At 42.3% G+C, this 22,575-nt stretch overlaps 2 protein-coding genes across 5 annotated transcripts; both read right to left on the bottom strand.

Annotated features, from left to right (window-relative positions):
- Positions 1 to 1,181: 1,181 nt before the first annotated feature.
- On the bottom strand, positions 1,182 to 13,502 carry mdc1 (mediator of DNA damage checkpoint 1). Of its 3 annotated transcripts, none has more exons than XM_082551616.1 (12): positions 13,341 to 13,502; positions 12,513 to 12,677; positions 10,744 to 11,304; positions 10,578 to 10,656; positions 9,203 to 10,437; positions 8,672 to 8,734; positions 5,217 to 8,593; positions 4,600 to 4,737; positions 3,506 to 3,688; positions 3,290 to 3,415; positions 2,582 to 2,692; positions 1,182 to 2,448 (listed from the first exon to the last, which is right to left on the bottom strand). In XM_082551616.1, the coding sequence occupies exons 1-12, from the start codon at positions 13,351 to 13,353 to the stop codon at positions 2,245 to 2,247; spliced, it is 6,255 nt and encodes a 2,084-aa protein (XP_082407742.1). In that variant the 5' UTR covers positions 13,354 to 13,502; the 3' UTR covers positions 1,182 to 2,244. The 3 variants fall into 3 exon arrangements, with proteins under 3 accessions (XP_082407742.1, XP_082407743.1, XP_082407744.1); XM_082551617.1 differs by having other exon boundaries at positions 12,513 to 12,650; positions 13,341 to 13,501; XM_082551618.1 differs by lacking the exon at positions 13,341 to 13,502 and adding an exon at positions 12,887 to 13,031 and having other exon boundaries at positions 12,513 to 12,650.
- A 3,809-nt stretch (positions 13,503 to 17,311) lies between these two features.
- Positions 17,312 to 21,859, bottom strand: tubb5 (tubulin, beta 5). 2 transcript variants are annotated; one of them, XM_082551614.1, is made up of 5 exons: positions 21,696 to 21,859; positions 19,101 to 19,209; positions 18,738 to 18,848; positions 18,408 to 18,652; positions 17,312 to 18,296 (listed from the first exon to the last, which is right to left on the bottom strand). In XM_082551614.1, the coding sequence occupies exons 1-5, from the start codon at positions 21,750 to 21,752 to the stop codon at positions 17,484 to 17,486; spliced, it is 1,335 nt and encodes a 444-aa protein (XP_082407740.1). In that variant the 5' UTR covers positions 21,753 to 21,859; the 3' UTR covers positions 17,312 to 17,483. The 2 variants fall into 2 exon arrangements, with proteins under 2 accessions (XP_082407740.1, XP_082407739.1); XM_082551613.1 differs by having other exon boundaries at positions 18,738 to 18,845; positions 21,696 to 21,858.
- Between the last annotated feature and the right edge of the window lie 716 nt (positions 21,860 to 22,575).

The raw sequence follows: 22,575 nt of genomic DNA, 5'->3' as shown, positions 1-22,575 counted from the left end.
CATCTGTTGTCCTTAAACATAAAAAAATAGACATAATAATTCATAAAAATTCATCATTCATTCATAATAAAAACTCCATCACCAAACTTACACATACACACCATTCTGTTCCCAAATAAAACATTAAAACTATACAACGCATACATGATCACACACTTGATTTGTCCATAACCAGTTTTTAACCTTTGCCTTAAACAAATTGAATGTCGAGCATTCTCTAATGGGTTGAGGAAGACTGTTCCACAGATGGCCACCCTGGACAGAAGGACGTTCTGCCCAAATGCTGTCCGTCTGTAGGGTATAAATCGTTGATATGTTTATATGTACTTAATTTTTTAATAGGCTATATTATCTTTAATTTGAGACATGCTTTTACCTTATTAAAGTATTTGTTGTTTACCTCCTTTATCTACCTATTTTTACCACATATTTTTTATATAAACACAAAAAATTGTCCATCATTTCCTCAAGCTATTGCTTTGTTTGCTTTTTTGCCAAGAAGATGCCAGAAAAGGGAGAGCCACTTATGCCATTTGGGGCCACCACAGTAGATCATCCATCGCTATCTCACCCTATTCCAGGTATCCTCTTCTTCCCCACCAAACCTTACATCCACTCATCTTCTTGGTGGTCTTCCTCTTATATTCCTGCCTGTTGGCAGCTCCGTCTTTAAAATCCTTTATCCACTTCACCTTTCCACCTCTCCGTTTCATGGTCATGTTTTGCTTCTACTGATTTCTGTACCTCTTCTTTCTGCAGCATACCTCCACTTCGCCAGGCTTTCCTCCACATCATCTCTCTGTAGTTAAAACCCTTCCACTCATCACCCTTGTTCTTTAAAATCAGTATCAGTACACATCTCCATTCCTCAGACATCCTCTCACTCTCCAAGGGCGTGTCAAAAATATGGTCAAAAAGTTGACTGCCCTCTCTCCTGAACATCTCCACACCTCCACAGGTGGACCAACCACCTTTCCACTCTTCATTGCATAGCTGCCCTTACGTCTTCCTCACTAATCCTCTGCTCGTCCCAATTTATCTACCCCCTTCTTCATTTATGACGTCCTCAGTAGTCTAAAATTACAATCAAATCTACTGAAAAACAAAAAGGTTTAACTTGAAAGTCAATTTTTGGATTTAGAAGCTTCAGTCTGTGAAATTTTAAACTCGGCACAGTGTGGTTGCAGCTGGAAAATATTTAATGTTTTTCATTTATAATGGAGACATTTCATTATTTGATACGAAGACAGACTTCAAGTTAAGGCATTAGCATGCTAACAGTTCTAAAAATGACAAGCTACCATCTTTAAAACACCAGTGACAGTGGGTCAGTAATCAAGCTTTGTGCATTACACAAAAAATACACATCCACATATAAAGCAAACAGACATCGATGGCGAGAACAAACACCACAAAGGTGTTGATGCAGAAGGTACATCCGCAGTCTGTCTTGTTCTCTCTGGAGGAACAGGATGGGATAAGGCCTTAATGGAGTAGATGGTGGTGGTTAATGGAGACAGAAAAAAACCCCAGAAAGACACGTGGGTAGCTTCGTCATTATCTCCATTTAAAAAGGCACTATGAACTTCTTATGTAGGCTGGAAACGAGCTTTTTTCCTCTGACTACAAGGCTGTTGGATACCATAACAGACACCATCTCCACATCTATTCTCCCATCCACCATGATTTACACAAACTCCCTCTTCAAGGTTGGTTACCTGCCAAACAGGCTGATTGAGCTGAAGCAGTTAGCACACATGGAGGGTACCAGCAGTTTAGCAGTGTTAATTTCCTGCTCTGCTTGTTTCTACATAAAAAAAGAAGGGTTTGAAGTAGAGGGGAGGTAGCTTTAACAGTTTCAATGTGTTTGTGTGTATAAGGCAAAAGAAAAAGACTGCACAAACAAGCTTAGAAAGAAAGTTTTCACCATTCTTCCAAAATGTCTTAAGTTAACTACTTTTCTGTTTGTTTCTCAGTTCATTCTCTTGGAAAGTTAAAAATTAGTTTTAAATATTTGATGATGGACAGTCAAATAATTCACATTCTTCCAGCACTGACGTCTGTAAATTACGCATTTACATCAGTGGACAATCGACAATACATTCAATACAGTCTTTCACAGTCCAATAGCTAAACAGGTGTTTTACCGGTCTACAGTTTTAAAGTGTATCCAGAAATGACGGACAAACCTCACAGCTAAAGATTTCATACACAGACAGTCACTGTATTTTTGCTCCGGGAGTACTAAGTCTTCCTCCTGCCCCTTCCTCTGCCACCTGCAGGTTGTACATTTGCTGTGGAAGGCGAGAGTGTGTGGGACTGAAAATCGAGTTTCTGCTGCAGGATCCCTGTGAGGATGAACTCAGCGGTGACGACAGGGAGAGATGCAGACAGAGCCGGGCGACACAGAGACCAGTCCTCCTCGCAGGAAACCACGACAGTGTGAGGCTAAGAGCCAGAGAGGGAGACGGGGGTGACAGAAAATAGAAGAGGAATTAAAATGTAGGTAATAAACATCATAAGCAAAGACTTATTTCATGTAACGTTTTGGCCGGAGAAGGGCTCTCAGCTTAACTGGCACCTTATTAGAAGAGGGCATCTTTGGTAGAAAGGTAGCTCCACTGGAGGAAATGATGTCCTTCATGTGAACTGGCTCTGGCTTAACCGATCTAGTAACATGGACCTCGTATCCCTGAGAGACAGAAATAAGGCAAAGCATTTTACTCTACTTTTATTTGGAATACATCCAATGGTCTATTTGCTTTTTGTCCTAGGACAGCTGGGATAGGCTCCACCGCAACCCTGAATCCGATAAGCGGAAGAAAAGAGATGGATGAGTGAATCTATTTTTATTTAATCTCTTCAAGAAATTTAGTAAAAGCCTCCTGGGGTTGAAATTTGATATTATATGTCTAATTTTAGCTGGTATTATGTTGTAACAAGGTATGCCTTTACAAGCTTCTATGAAATAGCGCAAGCTGAGAAACATAATACATGCAATATAATCAGTATATTTACAGCAAATATCAAATTACTTTCCCCTAAGCCACAGAATGATGATAAACAATCCACAGGCTGCTGTTTTGAAGATTTGAACATTGCTAACAATAAAGAGGCTCAAACAATGCTCGAAGGGAAATATTAAACCAGATTTAGACTGAGGATGACTCAAACGTTTATGGGCTCCCATCACGAAAACATCATGCACCACCCCCGTGCCGTCTGCTAGTGGAAATACTGTTAATGGCACACTGTCAACCTCTCACTCTAAGGAAAAATGAGTGAGTACCTTTAAGAGAGGCTGGCTGCTGGCAATCCTTAGAGACTCGTGCAAGGAGAAATTAAACTTCTTCTCCTGCTCAGGATCCTTAACAATAAAGGAGGAGGGAGACAGGAAGCTCCCAGCTTTGCCACTCTAAAACAGACAAGAAGGGTGACTATTATCATAATATACATCTGCAATAAATTAAGAGAGAACTTTCTGACTGCAGTTTTTCAAACATACCTTTTCCAGCCAGTCTGTAGTGACGATTGGAATGCCTTTGGCCAGTGCACAAAGGAATTTGACAGTCCTGCGCACTTTGTCAGTCACAAGGCAGTTCATGTCTCCCACACCTTTAGCCAAGCTGCCGCCTAAGCGCGCCAACACTTTCTCCCCTGCTTCATCCATCACCCCCGTAAACAGAACCTGTGAAAGCAAAAGCCTCAAGTCAACTTAATCTGCCATGCAGGCAAAATAGAGGTGTGAAATTAGGCATTTCTCTCAAAGAAAAGCACTGTCATGCATTTTACAGTCATGCCCGAGAGTCAATTGAAATTTCAGAACAAGCTGCAGGAGGTTAGTGGAACAATGATTTCGTGAGCTCAAAACACCTGCTCTCATCTGCACGAACAAACCAAAAATAACTTTAACCCTGCACAAATTGATTACGCAGCTCTAAGTGTGAATGCAACGCTTAGTGAAATCCTTTTACTTTCAATGATTTGGATGAGTAGATACTGCTGTTATAATAGACCACTGTGCACAGAGGTTAGATGGAGGAGGCTTTGTGTTTAGTTTATTATAATGGGTCCAAATATCCAAAAGTTTCGAGCAGGAGCGGTGACTTCTGAAAGCTTCATCGATAATATGATGCTAACAAAACCACAACATGAATTTTACAATTCTATTAGGACACTGAGTAAAATGTTTATAAGGCTAAAGCCTGATGAATTGCCAAAAGATTAAAACACAATATTAAACTGTAATTGTAAACATACATGTGCACTCATTTTAAATGTAGTGCCAGCAGCATGTTTCAGGAAAAACTGGGAAAAAACTGGAAGAGCATGTGATGCTAGCACCACGTGGTGGACTTTCCATAAATAATACGTTTCACTGGCTACAGCTCAGTAATATGACTGAGAGCATTGTCGAGATGCTAAGATAGTTTAGAATAGTGTTTCTTAATATGATGTTTAGTATATAAGAATACAAGTATAGGATTTGCCACTATGATTCCGATGTCTTAGGCTAGGTTTGATCAGCCTAGCTACCACCGTATGAGCGTCTCTTTCCTAAACACAAAATGCGTGTTTTGCTAACACAACCACAGAGACCTTGTATGCCTGGCCTTCAGTTTGTAGTCGACCACTTGCTGCTGGGGATGCAGAGGAGGAGCGAGGACTCTTTGCCACGGGAGAGAAATTTGCAGGAGCTTGCCGCTTCCGGGATGCGTTGCTGGTTGGAGTCTGGGGCTGTTATAGGGGAGAGGGTAGGTAAAGACAGGGAAAACAAAACAGGTTGAAGACAGCGAAGGGCAAAGTATGGAACATGCAAAGAAGATGGTACAACATCTTGCACCAGAAAGCAAACACCATAAAATGTAAGTGGAGGAAGTGACTGGATGACCACTAAACCACTTAATTCATTAGCAGTGATGCGGAGCAGGTTAGACTGCTCTAGAGAAAGTGGAGGAAACAGAGAGAGTAACTCATGTTGATGGTAGTTCATCAATATTGAAAAGGCTGACTCAGAGAGGAAAATGCACCATGGCCTTGAGCCAAGGTAAAAGCCTTCTTTCACAACAAGAACTTCTCGACACTAATTATTTACTACTCAGCTTTCCATTTCATCTGATTTACCCTTCAATGTTAATGCATTTTTGTTTCAATCAAAACCGCATCTTTATGGTTTCCATTTGGCTGCATATGTTTAAAAGTGAAGCAATAGTCACCTCTGATGCCTCCAAATTTGCATCTTGATTTGTGGCAGTTAAAGATGTTCCACTTTCTTCCAGCTCCTCTTTCTTCTTTCTCGAGACCGCTGATTGTCGACCTCTGACTTTTTTCTCCACAGTCTCACCCTCCATCTTTTCTCTCTCCTCCTCCTTCACCTCTGAGAGACACTCTTTTGCGCTCTTCTTTGCCTGAGCGGTGGATGCTCTACCTCTTTTCTTCCCTTGTAAACTAACAGGAATCTCATCGTTTGTTTTGCCTTTTCCTTCTTCCTCGTCTGTTTCTGCCGTTTTTGAAGATCTTTCTTTCCTTTTGCTGCAGCTGAGATCTGCTCCAGTATTTGCCTCCAAGTCTCTCGTTGCTTTTCTTTTATCTTTAGCCTCATCATCATCACTGACCGCAGGAGCAACTGGTTTCTCCACAGTTTCACTCTTCACTGCTCTCTGACCTCTGCCCCTGACATTTCTTTTAGGTAGCGATTCCTCGCTGGTGCATGCTTCCTCTTGCTTCGACTGGTCTTCCTCATCTGTAGCTGCACTGGGTTGTTGTCGCCCTCTAGTGGTTGTAGCCGGCTGAGAGTCCTCTTTACCATTTTTATGGAGAGCCTCATTGGAGGACTCCTCAGCTTTCTTGCCCTTTCTTCCCCTGGCAGGGCTTAAATTCTGATCACTTTGACTCTGACTAACAGAAGGGATAGAGTCTGGGTCATGTTCTGTTTTCCTCGCTCTTCCTCGCTGCCTGCCTCCTCTTCCTCTGTTATGAGAGCTCACGCTGCAGCTTGAAACCTCAGGGGCTAGTGAGTTGGACGAGTCAGGCTCGTGCTCTACGGCCCCTGCAGCCACAGTGGTCCTTCGATTGCTGCTTCTGGCGACGGGTTTCTGGGGTGTCTCACTGGTCTCCCTCGTCCCTCGCCCTCTCCCTCTGCCCTTGCTTTCCTGGGCGTGGACACTTGAAGCAGACCTCTCCGAGCTGACCGAGTTGGAGGAGTTTGAGCGTGATCTGGTTCTCCTTGCTGGGAAATCGTCATTGGTTGATACAGTTGAGTCTTGGTCTGGCTCTGCTGTGCTCTGTGAAGCAATAGTTCTTCTGGTTGTTCTTCGGCCTCTTGAAGGCGTTTTGGATTTGTCTTGTTCCTCTTTCTTTTCTTCCAGTTCTTTCAACTGTTTTTCTTGGGCTTCTTTTTCTTTCTCCACTCTCTCTCTCTCCTCCATTTCCCTTTCTTCTCTCTCGAGTCTTGCTTGCAGTTGTTGCTCCCGCTCAAGCCTCTCTTCTTGTTCTCTCTTTGCAGTTTCTTTTTCTTGTTCCTTTCGTTCCCTTTCTAATCTCTCTTTTTCTTCTCTTTCTAACCTCTCCCGCTCTTCTCTTTCAATCCTTTCAGACTCTATTTTCTGTTGTTCTTCCTTCTCCTTGATTTCTCTCTCTGCTCTCGCTGCATCTTCAGCCTGCAATCTTTCTTGTTCTTTATTTACTCTTCTTTCTGTTTCTAACTTCTCTTCCATGAGTTGCATTTCTATCTCATCCTGATGCTTCTTTCTTTCATCAGTCGTCCTCCTTTCGTTATCATTTTCTTCTCTTTCTTGTCTGAGATCGGCACCATCTTCCTCCTCTCTATCTTTCCCATCTTGTTGCTTTATCAGGCTCTTATTCACAGCCTGCTTGTTTCTTTCTCTTACCGGTGTTTCATCCTCTTCCTCACCATCATGTTTCTGCTGCTTCGTTATCTTTCTCCCTCTAGCCCGTTTTACCATCTCCTTATTGTTGTCACCATCAGACAAAGGTTTTCCACTCCTTCCTCTAGTCTGCCTCTTGGATGGTCCAGGACACGCCACCTGATCTTCCTCTTCTCTCGGTTTTGCTCTTGTCACTCTTAAATTTGGAACACAAGCTCCACTGGTTCCCGCTTCAGATTCTTCTGAAGGCGATAATCCGGTTTTTGTTGTCAAGGGTCGAGTTTCAACATGGGTCATTTTAGAATTATCGACTGGCTGTGTCTTTTCTTCAAGCTTCATCTGCTTTGCCTTTCTTTTCCGTGGACCTGGAATTGAGTCCTTATCATCACATTTACCTGTCACTACTGCCGGGGTTTCAACATCAGCACTAGTGAGGGGCTGCGTCTGCTCCTCTTCAAGCTGAAGTGGCTTGGCTTTTCTTTTCCGAGTGCATGCAATCACATCCTCTTCATCACTTTGCTGGCCTTCATTTGTACTCAAGGGCTGAGTTTCCAGAGCAGAGACTTCAGAACTAGCAAGGGTTTGCATCTCTTCTTCAGGCTGCAGCTGCTTTGCTTTCCTTTTTCGTGGGCCTGGCATTGAGTCTTCATCATCATCATCACATGTAGCCACGGGCTGGGTTTCAGCAGTGGAGAGCTCAGAGTCTGCGACAGGTTGCGTCTCCTCTTCTTCAAGATGAAGCTGCTTTGCTTTCCTTTTTCTCGGGCCTGGCATTGAGTCTTCATCATCATCGTCACATGTAGCCATGGGCTGGGTTTCAGCAATTCCACCGTGCATTGGCTGGGTTTCAGAAACCGACAACTCTGAACAAGTGAGATCTTGTGTCTGCGCTTCTTCAAGTGGCAGTGGCTTTGCTGTTCTGTTTCGCTGAGCTGGAAATGAGCCTTCATCATCACTTGCTTCACTGTCACTTGTACACACGGGCTGAGTTTCAGTTACAGACTGAGCGTCGCTGAGGCCCTTCTCCTGAGGCTGAGCTGCCTTTGGACCATCCTCCTTGAGGGATCTCGGCTGAATTTGTTGAACAGAGCAAACTGGATTTTCAGCTGCCAGATCCTCCTCTCCTGCAATAGGCAACATTGGTTGGGTTTCTGCTATGGCAAGAGTAGAAGAGGCAGTAAAGTCTGAAGGCTGTGTCTCACAAGCATCATCATCTGCATCATCCTCAGCGTGACTGTACGGCTCTGCCACATATACCTGTGTTGCTTCTAAGGCCACATCTACTTGATATCGCTCAGTCTCTTTATCTTCTACATAGTCCTGTGTGGCCTCCAGGTTCGCGTCATTTTCTGCAGAGGATCTGTCTGCAGCTGACATGGCTGCATATGCTTGGGTATCTTCCAGGTTCACACCCCTCTCCACAGAAACAAAAGCTTGGGTGTTCTCCATAGCTAAAGCTTGGTCTGGACACTGCAGGTGGCTGCTGTCAGACAGTCCCAGTTGGAAAGACTCTTCTTTGGTAGATTGGTCATTTTTATTGTCACAAGAAGACTCAAGTACAAAAGCTTGGGTTGGTTCCTCACTGCTCACACGGTCACGGCTCTGAAATGTAAAGGACTGCGTCTCAGCCACAGCAAAATCCTCCTCCTCCTGGATGTCTGAGCAGGACGACAATACTACAGGTCTTACTGCAGGCACTGCCGCTCCTGTTGGCCAAAAGAAAAAAAATGAACTAATGTTTTTGAAACAGACTCGTTTGACATTATTAAAAGTCATTTACTCACGCCTTAATGAACCTGAAGAGGGACTGACGAAGGCTTGAGTTGCCATGTCTTCCACTTCTTCATCTGAAATCCAAAGTAAAAGTCAATTTAAACTTGATGCTTTCTCATCGCAACGCAACAAACACTTTACACGATTGGATCGAAGAAGTTAACACAGAATCTCAAGTCCACTCACTTAAAAACAGATCGATTTCTTCATTTCAAACCTCTCTCTCCTGCAGGCGCCGTCTTTATTTTGAGCACCAACAATACACTTCACATATTTTGTATTATTTTCTTTGATTATATTTCTTTTAGATTGTATTTTTTGCAATTACTGCATTACAAGTCATTGTGATATCCTGTAAAGAGACCACTGTAACATCACAGGCTAGTTCTATCCTCAGATTGCGCCTCACCTAAAACTGTGCCACTGATGTATGTCATATATAATCAATTACTGAATTTTAGAAAGTATTTAGAAAGGTAATGCAATAAAACAAACGAGTAGATATTTGCAGTCTAAATGAATTCTGAAGATTGATCGATTACCTGACATCTGCACAGGAGTGGAGCAGTTCTGCAGAAGGGGAGCCAGCAACCCAGGTGTAGTTTCCCTGTGCAGCCTGGGCACCTGGTCCTCACCTTCTTCTCCAATATCTGACTTCTTATCTTCTGTATCGCCGTCGACTCTGACATCAGCTGGTTTAGCCTCATCCCCAACAGGGGGCACGCTAGATTCATCCACATCTGTATCTGCATCAGAATCTGCCAGAGAAGCCTTTAAAGTTGGGCCAGGAGAAGCTGACAAGGTTGTGACACCAACAGGTATAGCCAGAAGAGATGCATCTTCCACATCTGTGTCGCTGTCAGAGAGAATCTCCAAATCAGCATCTGCAACTGCAGTGGGGCGTGAATCTGCAACAGCAGCGACCACTGAGGGTTTACTGGTGGCAGGGACAGGGAGAGCCTCGTCATCCGTGTCACTCTCTACCTGCAGGTTGTCAGGAGCCACAGGAGCAGATTTAAGAGCTGTAAGCTTTATATCTGATTTATTAGGTGTTTCATCTGTTGTATTTTTTGCTTCGTCCTCATCTACATCAGTGTCACTGTGGAGGTGAAAATCTTCTGCCTGCACTGAAAAAGCAGAGTCTGCTGTGTGCGCACTCTGACATACTGTCGGTCCTGCTTTTGTGGCAGCGTCTGACACGACCCCATCATCGTCCACATCAGTGTCACTGTCCATGGTGACGCCTTCAGGTGGAATAACTGAAACAGCATGAGGAGTTTTGGCGTTCTCATCAGAAGAAGGCAGAGCTTTGGGAGCTTTACCTGAAGCATCATCATCCTCATCGATATCTGTGTCACTGTCCATGTGAAACTGGGCCGTCTTTGGAGGTTGATCAACTTGTTGGTTTGTATTCAAGGTCACAGGCCCCGCTGATGCCACTTCTTCGTCCTCTCCCTCCACATCAGTGTCACTGTCCATGTTAAATGCAGGGATTGCGTCTGTAGAGACTGCTGGTGTTGACAATTCACCGTCTCCTGTAAAACTGGCATTGCTTTCCTTTTCCACTGGCATATGCCAACCCCCTTTCAGAGACTTTGTCCCCGCTTGCACTGCTCTTTCTTCCTCCTCTTCACTGTCCTCCACAAGTGCAACCACTTTTTTTTCCTCCAACTGCTGTCGCGCCGCATCTACATCTGTCTCCTGTGTGGTGAAGCTGTCATGTCTGTTTGGTTTATTTTTAGAGGAAGACGAGACTGTCATGGGGCTTTCATTGTCACTGTAGAACAGGGAAAAACAAATTAACAGGTCTTACAATGAACAAGTCAAACATATGTATTAATGGGGTATGGCTAAGCCAGTAGTATAATCACAGTTACAAAAAGAATACCAATAAATAGCTTATTTTTATGGGTATACCTTTCAGGGACAACTTTGTTTGGGGGACTCAAGAATGACGAGCTGATGGGGCTGGATTTATGGGAGTCAGAATCAGACACTACAAAGAGAATAAAAGTGAACTTGTAAACACCAGGTCCAAAAAGCATAGCTTCAATAGTTATAAATATTTACATAATGTACAAACCTAGAGTCCTTCGTCTTCTTTCTCCTCTTACTCCTGTTTCGCTGTCTGAGTCTGAGTCAGATTCTGGGACCAAGGTCCCCTGTGGCTGATGGGGAGTTTGCTCAAAGGTCAGGCAGCTGGCTCTGACAGGAGTCTCTGTCCCTCCATTGACACATTTCTTGCTGTCTGTGCTTGTGTCATCTCCCTTTTCTCCCGAGGCATCTGGCAACTTGGTCTTTACCCCTGAATTTTGTCTCAGAGGAGAGCTTGCGTCCCCCTGAGAAGAGTCTACGCCGCAAATGACAAACTGACACGGGATGTCCGCCACCACCAAACTGTCACCTTCACTGAGGGCATAGCGTACATTAGGAGTCAGCTTTAAGCGGCCCTTGCGGGTCCCATTCATGCTCCCTAAGTCCCAAACCAAAGCTTCCATGTCCACTTCACTGCGACAGGCACGTCTCCGGTACACACAAAGGCAGATAGTAGCATGCTGTTTGGACACTGAGGATGCCGGCAAGGGCACAGTGCAGGAGTTGGGGTCACGGCCAAGCACATTATCACCCAAAAAGAGGGGAAACTCTGTGTGAAAGAGAGCATCATCATTAACAATATACTTAGATATATAGTCAGAAAGGTGAAGTCATTTCTCTGGTTCAGATCTATTTATTTATTCCTTCATTCCATTTTAGTGTCTTTATTCGAGTGTCAGTGTGTCACTGCAGCTTGTTTAAAATGCTGCAGCTCAGCTTTTTACTAGCAAATACTATTGAAACCGCATACTCCCAAACTGGCTTCCCTATTTGTTGCCTATTTGTGTAGTTTAATTTACTTTATTTGTTTATAAAACATCAATTTAATTGAGAGAGACAGAACATTAACCAAAATCTAGGAAAAAAAACATTACAAGTTTTGATTTGGATGTCATTGAGTGAAGTAAGTATTTGATCCTCTTGAATCCAACCAGAATTCTTGCACCTGCAGATTGGCTGTGTACAACATTACAATAAATCAGAAGAATGCATTTTTTACATTCCAACCGCTCCACCAACATGGGCAGGACCAAAGAGCTGTCAAAGAATGTCCTGGACAAGATTTTAGCAAAAAGCTTGATGAGAAAGTGACAACTGCTGGGCCAAAACTACATGGGAGGAGGTTGTTAATGATCTGAAAGCAGCCAAGAACACCACTGATAACATACTACACTGTAATGGATTGAAATCTTGCCTTCCCTGTTCAAGAAGGCACATGTACAGGCTTGTCTTAAGTTTGCCCGTGAACAGCTAAATGATTCAGAGAAGGTGTGGGACAAAGTGGTGTGGTCAGATAAAACCAAAATTCAGCTCTTTGGCAGTGAAGTTCGGAAGTGAAATGCAGAGTACGACCCAAAGAACACCATCTCCACAGTCAAGCATGGAGGCGGAAAAATTATGCTTTGGGGCTGTCTTAATGCGAAGGTACTGGACAACTTCACCAAATTAATGGGTCAATGCACTGGACCATATTGATCCTTTGCCAACAAGAGTTTCATCACTAACTATTAAGGGGGATCGAATATTATGTAATATGTTTATATTGTCCCTCTTTATTAAAATGAAACTAGCATACTAATTAGAGACTGTTCATTTCATTGTAACTGAGCAAAGTTGCAAATTCGCCAAAGGATCAAATGTTTCCCCCTCTGTATGCAAGATTTACACATTTCCCACATGTGGGACTAATAAAGGCTATCTTAAGTAGTACCAGACTGTGCAGATCACGTGTAAAAACAACATCAGTTAGCCACTCACCTGCCTCAGGTATGTGTTTATTTTTCAAGATGCACAGTTTAGCCAACGGTCGTCCCCTCTTATTTTCGATCTCCTCTTCATTATCTTCCTCATCTGACTCCAAGATTGAGTCACTGATCATCTGAGTAGCATCCATTCCTGGCAAAGCGCAAGACAGGAAGAGTGCTGCACATAAACACGGGTAACATAATGCATAAACTGTAATGTTAACGTATAATTAAGGTAACATTAGTTTTAACAAGGCTTTAAAAGAAAGATCGAATAGCCTAAATAGAAACCTGTGCAGCTAACGTTAGCCTGCATGGCTAATTGACTCCCGCCCACCATAGCGTTAAGATAAAGTTCATCGGTACTTATTGACTCGCTAACTGTACCTGTGCCGTTGTATTCCTGCAAACACCCAATGTGTAGTGATCTAAACAGCTTTAAACAACGCGGAGGCAACTTTTATCAAATGTGTATGGACAAGTCTCCTCTAAAATCGCATCCCTGTAATACCACTTCCGGTCAATATGAAGACAAAATCTGCTAACCTCTAGTTTGTGTGATTCAACCATCGACATCACAGATTTTATGTGTCTGCAACCCAGCTGTCAAATTGATTATTACTAGCAACGAGGCATATGTAAGAAAACCATTTTCTGCTCCTACTTTCAGGAGAATTATAATCCCAACTTTCGAATTTAATTACTTTGAAATCTATGAAAGAAGTAAAGTGATTTGTACGGGTGACTTGACTAAAAATTTTTTAACTGACGTCCGGTGTTAGCCTGCAGTGAAGGTGCATTAAGTTTAAACCTAAGAAAAAGATCGTACTCGGACACCCACCTTCGCACGCCATGCCTTGTCCCGTGTAGATAAACAAAAAATGTCATGAGCGTCCTGGAAGTGATTAACCACGCCCACAATAGGCGTTTAACGATGAAAACGATTGGCCAATATAAGTATCACTCAAGCTATAATATGTTGCCATTGGACACTAACTTCTCACTCAATGTCTGTGATTGGCCCACATGTCCTCTGGACTTCAGCGTTCATACATTAATTTTGGCGCCCTGCACCATTTTAACCACGCAGACTGGATGATACCATTATGGGCTAATGTGGGTTTAGTCCATACCAATATGGGCTAAACCAAGGGTGTCAAATATACCGCCGTGGTGCCGCACAGGGACCAATTTGCTTTACTGGATATCATTTAAAATGATGTAAACGCGTTAATTACTCAGTGTTTATAATAAAATAATATCAGGATCGTGTTAGTGATGCAATGCCAGTATTAGTATTTAAAAGTAAATGTTTTTACATTAAAAATCTGAGTGATGAATATTGTTTATTTAGCAAAACTCCACGGGTAAAAGTTTTCTGCCTTTATGAATTGGAATATGTCCATGTAATGACAGCTGATCCACTGAATGCAAAAAACTAAGGGCGTGTATGGAGGCAGCATCTCTACCAGTTATACACATTTTGAGAGATGTCAAAATGTCAAGTGCATGTATCCCATGTACTAACATAACATACCTTAATCATAACATACCTTCATACCGTGTACATTATAACATACCATAATAGACCAATTTCTGTAATATACTTACATATCTATATTATTGCTAATATATATTTGTAATACATCTATATCATGACTAAAGCACTTCTGGATGGATACAAACTGCATTTCGTTGCCTTGCACCTGTGACATGTACAGTGACAATAAAGTTGAATTCTATTCTATTCTACTAAAATAAGTTTAACACCTCTGAGCTAAACTGTCTCCATAAGATATATAATGATATAGAAATCACATATCCTTATATAAATAATGTAAGATCTTTCCCTCTTCATGACACTAGTTTTGAATGTTTTGCAAAAGTTAAAATTTGCATGATACAAGAGTTAAAATAAGCATTTGGTGCTGCTTTATTGAGGCCTTGTCCCAAGTAGGGTCTAACTAAATTCAGTTATATAAATTTTGTGCTTATGTTTTATATTCATAGAGAAATTATTGCATCAAAACCCAGGTGCATGAGTAGGAGAATTAGTGGCCCAGCAGCACAGTTTTGCTTTGGGATCCAACTCTTGCTGCATGCCTTGGCCACGAAAGTCCACTAAAGTGCTTATGTGACCTTAAGTCACAGAGCTGGATGATGTGCACTGTAGGGGTGGGGTATAATATTGATAGCAATAAACTGCATTCCTTCCTGTGTTGTAGATTTATTATATATTACTTATAGAAAAACAAATTATAAATAGAAGGATGGCTGGTGGCATTCTTATGGAAGGGAAACAGCGAGAAAAAGGTGATGTAATCAGTGACCAGTCTTACTGAGTGGTGTATCCAAATTTGAATTTTTTTTAAGAAGGAAGTCAAGAGCAGTGTTGGTCAAGTTACTTGGAAAAAAGTAATCAGTAACTAATTACTGATTACTTCCCCAAAAAAGTAATCCCGTTACTTTACTGATTACTTATTTTTCAAAAGTAATTAATTACTTAGTTACTTAGTTACTTTTTAAAAACACGATTTACAACCTGAAGAGGTGATAAAGCGATAGATCTTTCAGCCCAATTCTACTTTTACTGCATAATCCATCATACAAAATGTAATCAAATGGAAAAGTCTCTTTTTTTAACTTGTTTTATCAGTTTTAATCTTTTAACTTTATGCATCAAGCAAAAATTTAATTATATGCAACATTCTCTGAGTTGAATAAATTAGTTTAACATTTAAACCTATTTTCTACACATTCCAGCACATAAAATAAAATATTTTTTGTGTTTACACTCACTCTTTCAAATAGATGCAAGTAAAACACAGCAGAACATAAATAAAGTCAAAGACTCAGTGGTCCTGTTGCTCTATTTTTACCTGTAAAGCAGGACTGGGGTAGGCGGAGGTTTACCCTGGTGCAGGTGTGCCGCGGTCAGTTGAAGAATCCGCGAGTTTCTCTGTGAGTTTCCCATTACGTCATAGCACACTCGGTGCTTGCTTGGAAGTTTAGGGGTTTTTTTTCGCTGTAAAAAGAAGTTTTCTTCCCACGCACGATGGACGCTAATGTTTTTGTCACTTTTTATGGAATCAAACTCAAAGTAATGTCAGTACTTCCACGCTTTAAACGCTACACGCTCATACTCTCTCCCACAATCGATATGTGATCCATTGTTGATCTGCACACAGCTGTTGTCACTAATGGAACACTCGCTTACGTCACTGTCGTGAGACATTCTCGCAAAAAATCATGGTTTTAGTAACGCAGTAACGCAGCGTTCCTACGGGAAAGTAACGGTAATCTAATTACCGTTTTGGCAATAGTAATCCCTTACTTTACTCGTTACTTGAAAAAAGTAATCAGATTACAGTAACGTGTTACAAGTAACACGTTACTGCCCATCCCTGTTCAAGAGGTACAACAGTGAGTGTCTAAAGGCATCTTTAAAACACTGGAGGCCCTGCCCTGGTTTGAGGCTGCATTTTATCCAGTGGTGCCAATGCAGTAAAAACATACCTGGACAGAAAAACACACAATGTGGGTGTGGGATTATCTTCACAGAGAGCAGAATAAAAGGTAGCCAACATCCAAAGGCAAGCTTTGAATGTGCTTCGAGAAGCCTGAAAAATATTCCTGAAGATTTTTTAAAGCCTTCCTAAGACAGTTCAGGTTAGAACTGTAAAAACATTTTTTCCATAATTATTGTATTTCCTTTTGTGTTGTCATGTTCCAATAAATCACTCTACCCATTTCACATTTCCTTAGCATGATATAAAGAAATGGGTGTGGCTCAAGAAATTTACACATTATTGTACACCTCAATGCAATGAAGAAATCTGTAATTCCTGCTTTCTGTGTTTTAAATGTTTTTCCTTCAGTTACATCAATATCTTGATGTATTGTAGCAAACTGTCCTCTATTGTAAGATATTGTAATTTCCACCCCTGATGTGGAGTTTACCTGTCAAACTGTTTTTAATTGTATTTCCAGGGAAAAAGAAGTCCTCTTGTCAAAACCTTTACTGTACTGTAGCAGCTCCTTTAGTCAGAGACTGAAACACCCTCGCTGCAGGAAGGAGCGCTTTCGCAGATCATTCATCCCAACAGCAGTTAGACTCTATAACTCCTCAATCACGATGTCATAAGTCACTGGACACTGTGAACATCCACGGTCACCACTTCATGCATAATGGACCTTCCAAGCTATATAGTTTATGTCTTCCATATTTCCAACTATATCCATAATCACATACTGTGTATGCTACCATTGTATATAGTGTATTATCTTACTTTTTTTCATTGATTGTACTTAATTGTATTTTTGTATTTCCTTCATATATCTGTACTTGAGCTGAGGTGACGCAAAAATTTCCCCGTTGTGGGATCAATAAAGTGTTATCTTATCTTAAATCCCCAAAATGAAATAGCTCTTATGAGTTCCCTACAAAATGTAAACATCTCAAATAACACATGTATATAATTAGTAGGTTACTCAACCAGCAAATGCCCTCCTACTTTCTCTGGTGTTATGTTATTGTCATCTAAAAACTGGCAGGGTGCAATCTCTTCAACGCCAGATAGTTGTGGGAATGTGGGTTGGTGCAGAATGTTGCAAATGGATGTGGGCCCTTAGCCATCATAATGCTTATGGAGCAGAAATAAACCCTTTCATTACATCACATTAGATTTTCCAGTAACTCGCAGCTCTATCTAGCCTACTGTATACTGCACCGAGAGGGCCTGGATCTTACTTTCTGACTGGCTAAACTGATGAAAAGCATGTATGTGCGAAGAGGAATGAGAGGCAAATGAGTTCTCAGTCGACAACTTTATTTGCACTCAATGACAAGGTAAAACTAACAGACACTAAAATTTTATTCTAGCAGTGATCTTGACACTATGTTGGTTTCTTGGTTACTTGTGGTTGTTCCGTTTTGATTATTTTCTGTTTTGGCGATGATTTCTTGACCTTCACATCTTGACCTTTAAGCATCCTCTTCAGCTTCCTCCTCAAATTCACCCTCTTCCTCCGCAGTGGCATCCTGGTACTGCTGGTACTCTGACACCAGGTCATTCATGTTGCTCTCCGCTTCAGTGAACTCCATCTCATCCATACCTTCCCCTGTGTACCAGTGCAAGAAGGCCTTACGGCGGAACATGGCTGTGAACTGCTCGGAGATGCGCTTGAACAGCTCCTGGATAGCAGTGCTGTTGCCGATGAAAGTGACGGCCATCTTGAGGCCACGGGGTGGAATATCGCAAACTGCGGTCTTGACATTGTTGGGGATCCATTCAACGAAGTAGCTGCTGTTCTTGTTCTGCACATTGAGCATCTGCTCATCGACCTCCTTCATGGACATGCGGCCACGGAACACGGCGGCAACTGTCAGGTAGCGGCCGTGGCGTGGGTCGCACGCGGCCATCATATTCTTGGCATCAAACACCTGCTGGGTGAGCTCGGGAACTGTGAGGGCGCGGTACTGCTGGCTGCCCCTGCTGGTCAGAGGAGCGAAGCCAGGCATGAAGAAGTGCAAACGAGGGAAAGGCACCATGTTGACGGCCAGTTTGCGCAGATCTGCATTGAGCTGGCCAGGGAAGCGGAGGCAGGTGGTGACCCCGCTCATAGTGGCGGACACCAGATGGTTAAGGTCTCCGTAGGTGGGTGTGGTTAGTTTCAGGGTGCGGAAGCAAATGTCATACAGAGCCTCGTTATCGATGCAGTAGGTTTCATCTGTGTTCTCTACAAGCTGGTGGACCGACAGGGTGGCGTTGTAAGGCTCGACCACAGTGTCTGACACCTGCGAACACAGAACTTCTATTTAGTTTCAAGATCTTAGGAGAAACCTCAGGCCAAAGAAACTATAATTAAAACCAAAAATCTATCATGTGCTATCACAAGGAGACGTTACCTTGGGGGAAGGCACCACACTGAAGGTGTTCATAATACGGTCTGGGTACTCTTCGCGGATCTTGCTGATGAGCAGGGTTCCCATACCAGATCCAGTTCCTCCACCAAGTGAGTGGGTGAGCTGGAAACCCTGCAGGCAGTCACAGCTCTCTGATTCTTTGCGGACCACATCCAGGACTGAGTCCACCAGCTCAGCTCCCTCTGTGTAGTGACCCTTGGCCCAGTTGTTTCCAGCACCACTCTGACCTGAAGGAAAAGGAGTGGCATTCAAGTGAGTAACATTTTTCCTTAAATCAAAAAGGAGCATGAGATATGTCTTTAAGGCACCCACCGAACACGAAATTGTCAGGTCTGAAGATCTGACCAAAGGGTCCAGACCTCACAGAGTCCATGGTGCCAGGCTCCAAGTCCACCAGAATGGCCCGAGGCACGTATTTACCTCCTCCACACGAAAGAGAAGAAGAGGAGAGCAAGACAGAGAGAGAAGTAGAAAGAAAAGGGGGCAAAAAAACACCAGCTCAATAATACAGGAAGGACCTTTGGATATAGGTGAAAAGGTGTAGTAACAGTACAGTAGAGATGAGAATGCAAGAAGAGATGTAGTGTCATACTTTGGAATTAAATTGTCAAGTTAAAAATGAATCCATATATAATATACCCTCACTTATTAACATGAGTTAGGAAGACAGCTAACCTGTGGCCTCATTATAGTAAACACTGATCCTGTCCAGCTGCAGGTCACTGTCTCCATGGTAAGTCCCCGTGGGATCGATGCCATGCTCATCACTGATCACTTCCCAGAACTGCAGACACAAAATGGAAGATATCACATGACAGTTACTTGCAACGAAAATACACATCTACCCATTAGATGTGCGGTTCATGGGATCGGGGGGTGGGGGTGAAAATGAGGAAAACAGCAGTGGGTTTGCATTTTTGTTTTCTGATGGAAATGACAGGATTTTTCCATTTTTCAGCGAGCCATATCTGAACCCATTCCCAACAACGCTGCTTTTGAGATTTCCGTAAGTGTCGAGTGATGACTTAGCAGAATGCGGTTCTTTCATATGTAAAATGCAAAGGAGGGAGGAACAAAGGCGCTACAGATCCGTCTGCGGGCCAACCTGCAAATAAAATCCATTTGCAGTCAGACGACACTGAAGATACTGACTCCCTTCAGATCTGAATTCATGTCTTGTTCACTGTTTAAAGACTACATTCAGATTTTTTAGAGTGTTTATGTCGTAATAAATCTTGTCAGTGCGTATTACTCTACCATATTTACTGATATCGTCCAACTCAGACATTTCTTTTCAACACAGCCGGTGATTTCCTGCTAACAGCGCAATACGAGGATTTGGAATAATCTGGATAAGCTGGCTGTATAGCAGAGCACTGCTTAAGAGATTGGGAGTCAGCTGTGGACCAAGTATCATGACATCTAAATAAGGCCATGTAAAGCAAAAATGATTAAGTGACCTTAATATGGAGAAGATAAGATCAACACAGCAGAACAAAGAAACACAAAATCAAAAACAAGAATAAAGAAAAAATAATGCTAGGACAGCTACAGTGACACGAGAGTAGATAAAGACTGAAAATAACCACAGTGAAAGAATGAGGACAATAAGCAGAAAAGCAATGCCACACCCTGACCTAATTCACCACAGTGTAGCCCTTCAGCAGTTCTGTCAATCATACCCGCTGGACATCTGAGTCAATGAGTCCTTGGGGGGTGGAATCCAGAATATCCTCACTTCCAGGCTACAAGCAGCTATCTTTACATCATATATCATTAACACAAAGGAAATAATGGAGCAGTGGGCTTAAATAAGGAGGCACTTATAAATTGAATTTAGTAACTTAATTAATTTTTTTTTACTGCAACTGATTTTGGTGCAACTGCAATAAATACTAAATAGAATTACATATAATGGGCACAATTTGTATTTATTTCCTAAAATTAGTCTACCAAGACATTGCCAGCAACTGCACATTAAGTCAATTGAGAACCCAGTGACTTCACCCACTGTGCATCAGCTGTTTCCTCCATTCCTCCCCCACCCTTCTCCTAATTTGGTTAGGGGAGGAAAGACATTGATTGCAAAGAAGGCCCTGTTTTACAGAACATCTGTCAGCAGCACATCATGGCAGTAATGATGCATCCTGCAAAATATGGGCCATTGTTAGTGTAGTCTTTAAACTACAGTCCATCTAAATAGCAGGGCGAGATTACTGTTCTACTTAAACATATGCTGTCTGTGGCAAATGATCAGCTGGAGAACAAAAGGAGATAGTAAAACAGGGATAATAATGGGCCACTCATTATCTAACCTATTGTAGCTGACTGCAATTGTTGCTATAACAAATGGGTGGGTGATGAACTGAGCCTATGCAGACTTTGACTCCCTCCCCCTTTTTTGTTGGAATATAGAATTAAAATGCAGCAAAAACATATACAATTTGATTTTTAAAAAAGCAGTTACGTGAATCTTGATTATAAGTATTTAGATCGTGTCTTTGTTAATATGCAGCTTTTAAAAAAAATAAATAAAGGGAGAATTTTTTGTTGACCAATTATCCATGCCACACCCTTCAACAGCTCTTCTGCTTTCCAAGCACCCCAAACTGCAGTCTTCCTTTAAAGCTTGCCAAATCAATAATCTAATCAGTATGGACTATGGATCCATCAGTCTTTAGCGGGGGGGCATAAGTAGGCCTCTCAAGCCCAGCTCCCCACTCATTGTCTGGAATACCAGTCATATCTGGCTGTGCAAGACAAAGAAACTCGAGTGCGGGGAGATCTGACAAGTAAAGAATAGACTGATTTTTTTCCCTCTCTCCCTTTTTCTGTCTCTTTTCCTGAGACAGTGTCTTGAGGTCAGCTGAATCTGAAGTGCCGGGGACGCAGACACGCCCGGCGTTGTGTGAACAAAAACCAGTCGAGACACAAGAGCCCCCCGTTATACCGTTACTTCAATACGAGCGGCTGCGCTCTGCTGCTCCACACCCACCCACCAGTTACCGCAGTGCACAATATTTAGTAAAAAAAAAAAAAATAGACGCACACAAAAGTGATCACTTGACATTTACAGTTATATTTATATGCTAAAAGATATATGGTGCATGAAAAGAAAAGGGTATCCTTTGTCTTCACTGAGAATTCTTTTCCAGACAAGCCGAATGATTAAACTATGTCCTGATTATTAAACGTGAATTGTGACAGAAAAACACAGAATTTATTCTATTTCTTTTAAGAACATACATTCTTTGCATTATATTTTCTTACCTTGGCACCAATCTGGTTACCGCACTGGCCGGCCTGGATGTGCACGATTTCCCTCATTATGGATGCAAAAGTTTTACAATGGGTAGCAAAAAAAGGCAGCTGTTTAGTGAGCACGAGGAGCCGACCGCAGACTGGTGTGAATGTGCCGGACAATGGATTTATATCGCTGGAGCGTTTCCAGAGCTAAGGCTAGGGTTGGGCGTGGCCAGACACCGCTGCCGCAGACGGGGATTGGCTGAGCGGAGTAGCACGGAGGAGGAGGAGCCTCACAGCTGCAGATCTGGGAGTGGAAATTAGATATATGGATTGACCAGAATGTTACCAGCTGGTGTCTGGAAAAAAATGCCAGAAAGATACATTACAGTTGTTTTAGCTACCAGAGGATGACGACAACCCATTACTGTATCTGCTTCTGCAGAGGAAACAGATGAAGTGGGGACAAGATGGGGTCAGCCGGTTCATCAGGAAACAACAGCATGTTGAAGCCTTTCTCTAGCTTCATGTTCAAACGAGCTGCAATACCTTACATATAGTTTACATATGTGTGCATTGCTGTACTTATTAGCCACCACAAGACAATGTGAAAATGCAAGGGTAGGAATTATTGTGTAGGAGGGGTGTGTGCCAGGCCTCTGATCCAAGCTCTCAGCAGATGATCTCAGGAAAACAGGAGCAAATCTATATATGTTTGGCAATGGATTGCAGAAAATAAACTAAACACTGTTTCTAAAGAATGATAATGTGTATAGGCTATGAAATAGTCTTGACAGATCTTTAGAAAATGGCACACTTTATTGATATTTTTACTCCATTGCATTGGTTCTATTCTTTATTTTCTTCCTTGTTCAAGACAGAAAGGACACTTTCAGCACATTTGGGT

Source organism: Aulonocara stuartgranti (genome assembly GCF_965226115.1).
Source record: "Aulonocara stuartgranti genome assembly, chromosome: 11".
Lineage (NCBI taxonomy): Eukaryota > Metazoa > Chordata > Actinopteri > Cichliformes > Cichlidae > Aulonocara > Aulonocara stuartgranti.
This window is presented reverse-complemented; position numbering and strand designations above follow the sequence as displayed.

Excerpts from the sequence above, each read along its gene's own strand:
- tubb5 (XM_082551614.1), bottom strand. The coding sequence starts at position 21,752 with ATGAGGGAAATCGTGCACATCCAGGCCGGCCAGTGCGGTAACCAGATT. Across the intron at positions 18,849-19,100 it reads TTACTATAATGAGGCCACAG|GAGGTAAATACGTGCCTCGG; the intron begins GTTAGCTGTCTT and ends TTTCGTGTGGAG. Across the intron at positions 18,653-18,737 it reads ACCTGACAATTTCGTGTTCG|GTCAGAGTGGTGCTGGAAAC; the intron begins GTGGGTGCCTTA and ends CTTTTCCTTCAG.
- mdc1 (XM_082551616.1), bottom strand. Across the intron at positions 8,735-9,202 it reads CACTCCTGTGCAGATGTCAG|ATGAAGAAGTGGAAGACATG; the intron begins GTAATCGATCAA and ends TTTGGATTTCAG. Across the intron at positions 8,594-8,671 it reads CTCTTCAGGTTCATTAAGGC|GAGCGGCAGTGCCTGCAGTA; the intron begins GTGAGTAAATGA and ends TTTGGCCAACAG.